Source organism: Penaeus monodon, chromosome 6, assembly GCF_015228065.2.
Source record: "Penaeus monodon isolate SGIC_2016 chromosome 6, NSTDA_Pmon_1, whole genome shotgun sequence".
Taxonomy (NCBI): Eukaryota; Metazoa; Arthropoda; class Malacostraca; order Decapoda; family Penaeidae; genus Penaeus; species Penaeus monodon.
This window is the reverse complement of record NC_051391.1, coordinates 18,392,012-18,402,011: the sequence shown is the minus strand read 5'-3', so window position 1 is coordinate 18,402,011 and position 10,000 is coordinate 18,392,012. Positions and strand designations below refer to the sequence as shown.

General features: G+C 30.0%; 2 protein-coding genes across 6 annotated transcripts in view; one reads left to right on the top strand and one right to left on the bottom strand.

The window, feature by feature from the left end:
- The window catches only part of LOC119574319 (RNA polymerase II subunit A C-terminal domain phosphatase SSU72-like), a 17,120-nt gene extending 11,971 nt beyond the window's left edge, over positions 1–5,149 (top strand). For all 3 annotated transcript variants that reach the window (XM_037921518.1, XM_037921517.1, XM_037921516.1), the window contains exons 5-6: positions 2,214–2,332; positions 3,280–5,149. In XM_037921518.1, the coding sequence (XP_037777446.1) occupies positions 2,214–2,332; positions 3,280–3,381 (221 nt within the window). In that variant the 3' untranslated portion in view covers positions 3,382–5,149. The remainder of the gene's footprint in view (positions 1–2,213; positions 2,333–3,279) is intronic.
- Positions 5,150–6,461: 1,312 nt separating this feature from the next.
- LOC119574318 (vacuolar protein sorting-associated protein 52 homolog) overlaps positions 6,462–10,000 on the bottom strand; it is a 15,600-nt gene continuing 12,061 nt past the window's right edge. For all 3 annotated transcript variants that reach the window (XM_037921514.1, XM_037921515.1, XM_037921513.1), the window contains exons 11-14: positions 9,771–9,858; positions 8,863–9,066; positions 8,320–8,497; positions 6,462–7,772 (exon numbers count right to left, since the gene is read on the bottom strand). In XM_037921514.1, coding sequence (XP_037777442.1) covers positions 7,507–7,772; positions 8,320–8,497; positions 8,863–9,066; positions 9,771–9,858 — 736 coding nt within the window. In that variant the 3' untranslated portion in view covers positions 6,462–7,506. The remainder of the gene's footprint in view (positions 7,773–8,319; positions 8,498–8,862; positions 9,067–9,770; positions 9,859–10,000) is intronic.

Genomic DNA, 10,000 nt, shown 5'->3' with positions numbered 1-10,000 from the left:
ATGTTTATTAGTTTAAGTATAATGTTCAATATGATGGCTTCATCTGTAAACTCAGTGGATCTATTAGATACATACTTGAATTGTAGTATCATATAACACCCACTTTTTAAACATGTAACCAAATTTGGATCTTTGTGGGGGTATTCTAAGGGAAAGCTAGTAAACTAGGGAGAATTTTAGAAGGCTCAAAGTTCCAAACTCAAAAGAACCCTACATCTAATCCTCTTAGAAAAACCTATAGGTCATTCTTTTGAAGAAGGAGGAGAAGGAAAGAAAAAAAGGCATTTTTCTCATATATCATATATTCTTCATTAGACTTTCCAAACCTACAAATACATTCTAAATGGCAACAAGTTTTATGGAAAAAATAGATATATGGATATACATGATATTTTACAATCTAGAAATTATATTACAATACATCAACCATTTTTTTAACATAACCAAAAAATCCACAAATTTGGAACTAGTTTTACTGGAGTATTAACCCCCTCAAATTTTCAAGGAGGAGAGATTCCTTAAGGCTGAAAGTTATAAAGTTGTAAATTCACTAAAACAAGCATTTTTGGCCACAAAAAAAAAACAGTCCTCCAAAAATATCCAGGGATCCTGGCAATAAATCAGTACTATTTCTATCAAGTGCTGAACAGTTTGCTTCAACTCAGGAGTATTTGTAACAGAACTCTCTTCTTTACTAATACAACTGCAGAAAAAACACATCATACCCAAAATCAGATTATTCAAATGTGAGACAGTTTTGGAACCCTCTAAGTTAGGAGGCCTTTAAAGTTGTTGCCTCATTTCTTAGTAAACTTATATGCTGTTGAGTGTACCTCAGCTAAATTTGTTCATTTACTGTATTTTCTTTGGTTAAAACATTAGATAGCAATCATGAAATTTTAACTTATTGAAGAAAAAAAAAAAAAAAAAAAAAAAAAAAAAAAAAAAAAAAAAAAAATATATATATATATATATATATATATATATATATATATATATATATATATATATTTTATGTATATATTGTATATGTATATGTAATATTATATATATATATATATATATATAATATATAATATATAAAATATATATATATGTATATAATATATATATATATATATATATATGTATATGATATATATTGTATTTATATGATTATTATTTTTATATTTATTATATGTTATTGTATGTATAGTTTATTTTTATATTTTATTATGATATAATATACATAACATATGTACTAATAAATATATACATAAATCTACATATAAATACACATACACATATCTATGTGTGTGTGTGTGTGTGTATTGTTGTGTGTGTTGTTGTGTGTGTGTGTGTGTGTGTGTGTGTGTGTGTGTGTGTGTGTGTGTGTGTGTGTGTGTGTGTGTGTGTGTGTGTGTGTGTTGATACATAACACTATTGTTACCCCTAATTATAATGATTATTATTCCCCAATAAATCTACTGATATAAAAGCACCAGTAGCATTACAGGGTTATTTTTTTTTCTTTCTTTCTTTCTCTAACTCCTGAAGGTTAAACAATATAGAGACAATTACCAATAAAGTTTGGAACTTATCCATAGTGATACTACATCCTTTGGCAAAGAAATGTCATTGCAGTTACTTTCTCCATGTAGGAGTCAATTTTTATTAAAAGAAGAAAACGGTATGTGACAAGGTTTTAACCCCAAAGAATTTTATATGATTTTCAAAACACACATCAGGAAAATTTTAGAATTAGTTTGAGACACAGTCAAAGGTGTTGGATATGATGATTTATACTCTGAGCAATAATTCCTCCTTTGGTCAAATTCATAGTGATTATTTCCTCATGAAATGCTTAGTGATAATTTATTTCCATGTTTGCATTGCTTGCCAGTTAACATAGCTTTGTTATTAGTATTTTTTATGGATTATCTGATTTAGGTGTAATCAGTATTTTGATGTAATACTGAAGTATCATAAGCTTCTTCTTATTTATTTTTACCATTGTACTTGCTGTAAGTAATTGTGTAAAGTGGTAATGGAAGATGGGAGTATCTGAGTTGTAGATCCTCATCCTTGACAGATGTTCTTACTGCAAAATTATAAAAACAGTAGGGAAATCATGTCAAATACTGGTCATTTTAAATTAATTAAAAGGAGGTATCTTTCCCATTCTTTATACTATTCTTCTAGTAAATGCGTTTCTAATTTGTTTTCCTTCTTAGGCCTGGAGGCAAGGATTCCTGAGGAGAATACACCAGTTCATGTAATCAACATCGACATTCAGGATAATCATGAAGAAGCAACAATTGGTGCATTTATGATTTGTGAATTGGCTGCATTGGTGAGTCACTTATTTTGGTAGTAGTAAAGGCATAGTTGCAGAATAGGTATTATTAGTGTCAAAAATATACATTAGAGTATTTATATGTTTCTGTGTATCTTAAAAAATTCAGTAAAGCTTGAAAAGAGAAACTCTAATCAAGCCTTAAATGTAATTGATTACACTATTCAGCCGAAATTTCTTTATGCTGTTACTTTTCCTAATTTCTTTAATAGTTCTAAATTTGCAACCAATATTAGTATTTTGTTTTACTCTTCAACATTAGAATCACCTGTTACTAATCATGGTCTCGTGAAAAGTATAAAACAAAACATGCAGAATGTAGGATAGCAAGGAATGTCTATCAAACCAGCCTGAATAAGGAAATAAATGTCATCTTCATCTATGTGTTAAGCATTAACCCATTGGCTGTGTAGGAGTCATGTTTAGGATTCATGTTGAACAAATTGGAAGTAAAACAATGAAGGGAAGAACAAGAAGACACACAAATACATAGAAGGCCTTTGCCATGTTGCTGCTTCGGGCTGGGAAAATGTGCTTTTTCTAAAGTTATTTTTGTCATTATTTGTCATATCATTATTGACTATATGATTATTATAACATTATTAAAATGCAAATAACAACAAAAATAATAGAATGATAAAAATGAATCTTTCTAAAAATCAAGGAAAAGAATAATTAGGATAATAGGTAGAAGTAATAATTGACTACTTGGTGACTCAAGTACTTTTATATGGAAACACAATGAATAAGCTGAAACTGTAAAGGTAATTGGGTTAAACAGTATGTTATGGCAGTAATAAGTCTGAAACATGGATCAGCTCCAGTTGATAATCTTTTGTAACTAACTGCTGATTTATGTAATCTTAGTGCATATCATATTTCTTATGAAATTTTTTGTATTTAGTTGTATGAATTAATAATCATTATTATCTTTCTTTTAACAGCTCTCAGGAACAGAGGATCTGGACAATGACATTGACGAGCTTCTGCATGAGTTTGAAACAAAATGTCAGAGGAATGTCCTTCATTGTGTACAGTTTTATTGATACACGAAATTGGAATTAGGGTGCATACCCCTGAAGATGGTCCATTCCCAATTAGTGATTGTATGTAATGAATGTTAATGGATCGTTGATTTCGTTTGACTACGTGTAAATTGCCTGTGATGCTGCTGATACATCATTCAGAATATTGAGTTGCAGTCTGGACTCACACTTATTGCAGATCCCAAGTAAGGTCTTTTGAGTCAACAGTCTGTGTGTGAATAAATTAACTTCGTTTTGTAAGCTAGCATCTTCATATTTTTACTTTGACCTCGGCCTTTGGTTGGAAGTGTTAAATTGTTCAGATATTATTGTGATTAGTGTCATAGAAAAAAGAACTTTTACATGGTCTTACAGTAAGAATATAGGCATTACTGATAGTTAGTTTTGTTTTTTGGTATCAGATTATCTTATATAAAAGTAAAAGTGGTAAAACAGAATAGAGACAATGATGATAAACATCACGCTGTAAATCAGATTGAATATCTCAAAAATCATGAGATGGTATAGTAGGAAAACAAACAGTAATATAAATGATATGAGATTGTAATGATGGCCCATATGACTTCAGTATATTTAGGTTTGTGTTGTTATTGACAGTTGCATTTTCTGCTAAACTTGTTTTGAGATGCATTAGATTATTTCTTTACTGGATAAAGTATTGAAATTGGTTTGGCTGTCTTATCACTTACTTAATTCAGTATTGATATTCAATAGGTTACTTATATATTTTAGGTGGCTTTGTTGTAATAGATTGAGTTTGTTGTATGGATTGATTTTACATCTTTAGTAGAATAACATTAACACTGTTGCAAGGCTTTAGAAATTATCTTTAGAGCATATTCCAATAATAACATCAAGTTTTGTATAATGAATAGGGTAATATTAATAATTCTAGGCCCTATTATTTGTCAATACTCTTTTTATAACACATGCAAGCTTTAAAATTGCTTGACTTTATGTATTGCTGTTTTGGTTGTATATTGTTTGGTTATGGAGAGGGTACTTCCAAATTTATACTACTAAGGAGCACAATTTTAATATTTTAGGTATTATCATTAAATACAAGAAATTCCTTAAAATTGATTAAATATATGCTGTTCTGTATAAAATAAATACTTTAAAATAGTCTTTGTATGTAGATTCTTGGAAGCATTTGATAAAGAATTTTATTTTTTGTTATAATCATAACACTATTTTGATGTATATTATTGCCATTTATAGTCAGTATTTTTTTTTTTTTTTCCAAAGTCTAACTTTTTATTTTTATTTATACAACTTTGATTTGATATTTATGATGCATAGCAAAACTTAACATTTATGATTATTATGTGTGTTGTACCAAGACCAAGGTGTATATTTGTCATATTATATGTGAATTTTGCAATTTGCAAGACATGTTTTATTATCTTATTTTGATGATCTGCAGCATTTATTAAAAGAAAATATTGAAAAGATTTTATTTTTTATTTAAAAATGCACATTTTATGTAACTGTAATATAAATTATGTTTTTAATTGCATATTTGAAGAACAATCAAATTGATTATCTTTACTGTTTGCACAGTAATTTGAAGAAAAAAACTTTCCCAGAAATGTTGAACACATAATTAGTAGGAAAATTAATGTTAACAGATTTTATAAATGGACTGCAAACTGAAAGATTTTTTGTAGCCATCCAAAACCCAACACAGAAAACAAAAAAATGCAATTACCAGAAGTTATACCAGCATATGTACTTCTAAATATATGGAATAAAACTTGTTAATATGTACAGTCTCTGATATGTACAGTCTTTGATAAAATTAGTCTGTTCAGAAATATTCTGTAAATCATACTTTTTTCTTTCTTTCTTTTTTTTATGACCTTGCTCTGGTATGCAAGAGGGTTAAAGTGACTCCAGCATGAATGTGCTCATCACAAAATAACCAAATGAGCTTAACATAACTTCAAAAAATAATAAAATAGTACTTTGTGTATTTCTGATGACTTCCAAGGAAATCATTAACTAGTTGTTTCATTGAACATAAATGTATTTTTATTCACCTGAACTATGACTATCTCACTTCTTGACAAAAGTAGATGCAATTAGACAAGATTTCTATGGGATGTGGAAACCTTTTTATGTAACTTTTAAATTCAGTAAATATCAGTCTGGTTTATTAAGACAAAAACATAATTGGGGTGGAGCTAGGGGCCCAGGGAACTCCTAGAATACTCCAGTGTGCATGCATTAACAGAGCTATGTTTTTAAAAATATAGCTGGCCTGGCAGATGATCAAGCTATGCATGCGACGTAGGTAGTTTGGAGCGCTTAATTTTGCAACTGGTGTGGACACTTGCTGAAAATACAGTGGCAATTGAAAACTTCATAACTTCACATCAGGTGCATAATATAGCTTTGCTCATGGTGTGAACCCACCTTAAAGTCTCTTTTAGCCTCATTGGTTTTTAAAAAATGTGTATGAAATCGAAAGCAGTTTTTCATTTGAATGGCTGACTGTGTGCTGTCTCCTGCACATGACTCAGTATGGCACAGGGAAATCCTTTTAAACCAACTTCCTGGGAAATGACTTGAGAAGGGGGAAAAGAATAGTATGAAAAATAGATTAGAAAATCTCTTCAGAATTTTTCTTTCTTTTTTTCTTTTTCTTTTTACTCTCTTGTGTCCAAGGACATATGTTATGTCTTACCTGTTTCACCTGTTTACCCTGTTCTTGTTTTTTAGATTTTTTTTTATTATTGTTATTAGAATTTTAATATGATAATCATATGTCAAAAAAATAACAGTATTGATATTATTAGCAGCTCATATAACAGAACTTGGTCTTTCACTAATCAAAAGAATCATATTATTTATAAAACTAAACACCCTGCAGTTCAAGTCTTTGCTAAAAAAACAATTGTATCATATTTTGACAAAAATATGAGCACCAAAAATATCCTTCCCAGACAATTGTGTTATATTTGTTATTCCTTTTCTTGTCTCCTTTCTTATAGTAACAAAATTCTTCCACTCGGGTTAACTGAGGATATGTTAATGTTGACCAACATGAACAAGGGTTGCTAACACTTAGACATGACTTTTTTTTTTTTTTTGGGGGGGGGGTATTTTGGTAATTAATACACTGAGCAGAATATATTGGTCAATATATATTTTATTTCGGTATTAACATTTGTATTATAAATAATCAACTGATAAAACTATACCTTTAACCCAATGCTGCCAAGTATATGTCGACTCTAGTTTTTTTTTTCGTGAAATTTGTTTGCATATAGAGGATTCTACAAGTGATCAGCCACTAAGAAGCCAATTAGTAGACCTATATGACTTCAGCCGATTTCCCCTTTCCTTGAGTTTTCCAAAAAAATATATACATTTTTTTCTAATTAATCTCAATATTGTTATTATTATTATTGAACAACATGATTATCATAATGTTATTAACAACACTAATAGCAATAAAAAGTTCAAAAGAATCTTTCCAAAAATCAAGGAAAGGGTAAACAGTTGAGATGGGTAGGACTAGTGACCGATTTCTTGGGTGGGACTAGTGACTGACTTCTTGGTGAGCCACATAAAAATTAAAAAATGGAGATGATACATATTTTTGCCAATCTGGCATCAGTGGGTTAAGAATATTCAGGATGCTAACAAACAGTAATAATAAATATACATATTATTTCTCAGTGGTATAATTTGGAATGTCATCTTTAAAATCTTGTTTTACATGCCCTTTTCATAAACTTCTTTATCCTCCAAGAAAGCTATATGACTAAAAAATCAATATTTACACACACAATCTAATTGAGATTATCATGCCAACCTTTTATTTAGGTTGCCACAATGCCGGGAGGTAAAATCAGTTTTTTTCTGGGTTAAAATATACACTACTGCTTTTTACAAAAGCAGATCACCACAGTACCCCATGACAGGGTCCATGACCAAAATGATTGTCAGCTGTTAGACTTCACAAGTATGCACAGGTATGACTATACACTGAGTTAGAAGCAAGGTGCAACATTATTTACTTTTAAAAATAATAAATTCTTGAAAGAAGGAACACATAAAAGGGATAAAAGTATTAATGATGTCTCTTGCACCATGTTTTCAATATCTGCTCATAGCTTAAAATGTAGGCTTATATTTCTTTGCTTCTACAATCAAGTGGTGAGAATTTACAATATCACCTTTAATATTCAAATGCTGGAATGCCTGATGTGCAAGGATTCTGTTGAAAGTGTGATGAGCAGTAATGAGAGTCTCCAGTGCTCGTTGCAGCACAACAGTCCCAGTGCGGAAATTTGTGAAACATTGCATGACTTCATTGTTCAGTCGTTCCACTGATTTTCGCCAAGTAGACGAAAAGGACCTGACAAGTGGCACTACTTTTTCTGAAAGAGAAAATAATCATGAAAAAATAAAACTGTACACAAAAAAGACATACATAACAATATGTTTTTTTTTTTTCTTTTTTTTTCTTTCTTTTTCTTTTTTTTCTTTTTTTTCTTTTCTTTTTTTCTTTTTTGCCTGAATCAAAAGCCATAACTTAATCTTAACATCAGCCTGAGGCTAATAATAAGATACAGTAATTATGAAATCTCTTAGTAATGTTACTAAAAAACAGAGTAAAAGCTTACAAATTCTCAAGAAATTTTCCAATTCATTAATAAAAATTAGTCACTTCCTTGTAATCCAGGCTTTCAAACAGGCTTGACACCACATCTCTTATCTACAATTATAAAGTTCTTAAAGCCACTTTGCAAATAAAACTCAAGCATAAAGATGTATTAAAAATATTGTTCTTTTAAATAACATTATCATTATCTATGGAATGATACTTCAATAGTAGTATAGCATTTGTAGTTTTTCCTAATTTTGTATTCCTTAAGATATTGGCAAATAATACAAAATAAGGTTAATTCAGAGTAGGATACTCACTTTCATAGTCTTTTAAGGCATCAATATTATTGTTGGCAATAAGGTGATCTGTCTCCCTTACAAAAGTCAACATCCCCCCAAAATGTGGAGCGAGGACTTCCTCTATATACTCTCCTGTACGCTGACCCAAGAGCTCCTTCAGACGCTCACACTCACGACTATCCTCTCGGGTCTTTTCCTGGGACAAATTGGTTCTAAACTTTAGTATTAATTACAAGTATATAGATGAATAAACAAATAACTAACAAAACTATTTTCACAGAAGGAATTTCATTATCCTTTTAGTTATAATGAAAACGTCATTTTTTCCAGTGCTTTCATGGGTAAGAATGCCATATTTCATCATATTTGAAAAATAATTTTATAACAGTATTGTAGTTCATGTAAAAGCAGAGGTAAGAATGGAAAATTTACATTGAATCCTTTTCATGCTAGGGTTGTATTTTATATATTATCTGGGTATCAACAGTATATCAAGAAAAAAACAAAGAATGTAAATTTCCTAGGTGGATTAATACATCTTAAAAGTTAAATAAAACTTACAGACAGCACTGACAGCATCATGTCATAATTATTAATTAGGAAAATCAGCTGGTCTTTACGATGATGAAACACTGCTGCCATCTTCAGAATGACCTTTTCTACTTCATCCTGAAGCTGTAGCATGAGGGCATCAACTCCTTCCAGAGGGAACTTCTCATGTAATACCATAACAGCTCCACTAAACTCAGCATATCTTCGGGTTATCTGAAAGAATCAAGGATTAGTAAAGGTTCTTAGTAGAAATAACCTTGTTCACTAGTGAGATTTAACAATATGCTAGGTGCTAAATTATATATTATGAAGAATGTAATTATATCTGACAGTTGAAATTTTTTATTCATGACTTTCTTTTTCAATAGTATTTCAATAATACTAAAACCTGAAACATGCAACAAATCTTTCATGGAATACAGGTTCCAAGCTATCATATGAAAAACTTCAAATTTCATCAATGCAATGCTAAAATTTCTTATGGGCTATTTTTTAAAAATATGTAGAAAAAATATTATGTTAGTAATATAATTTCTATTATTTTACTTATAGAATTACACTTCAACTTTAGGAAACACTTCACTTATTGGCACATTTTGAAAACTTTCTATTCTTATGTGACTTGCATCCCTTGTTCATCTACCTCTTGAGCACTGGCATGCCCCTAATACCCCAAAACAATGTCCCTTGTTTACTGGTCCCATACAATTTGCAACTAATACTGGTTTCACATAATCACTTCAGTAAAATCATCAAAGGATACAAAATGTTTTTCAAAAAACCCTAAATGTCACAATATGGAAAATTTCAATATCACTCCCTTTAACAAAACAAACAAGAAGTACATAAAGAGAAACTGCAATAATAGTAAAAAGAGAAAATAATTTTCAATACTGGTCAACAAACTTTATACTTACATAATGTGGCCTCATATCTAGCGATGGCATTTTGGAGGGATCACATTCCTGGATACTTTGGATATTTGTCTTCACAACATATTCAAACCTGGTAAACATGTTTTGGGGTAATTTTTAACACAAAATTATATGTAACTAGTACTTTCCAAATTATTTTACTTGAAATTCATAGGGAACTCAGATCAAAATATACTAAAATATACTCATTAAACCTTTCACTGATACAGACG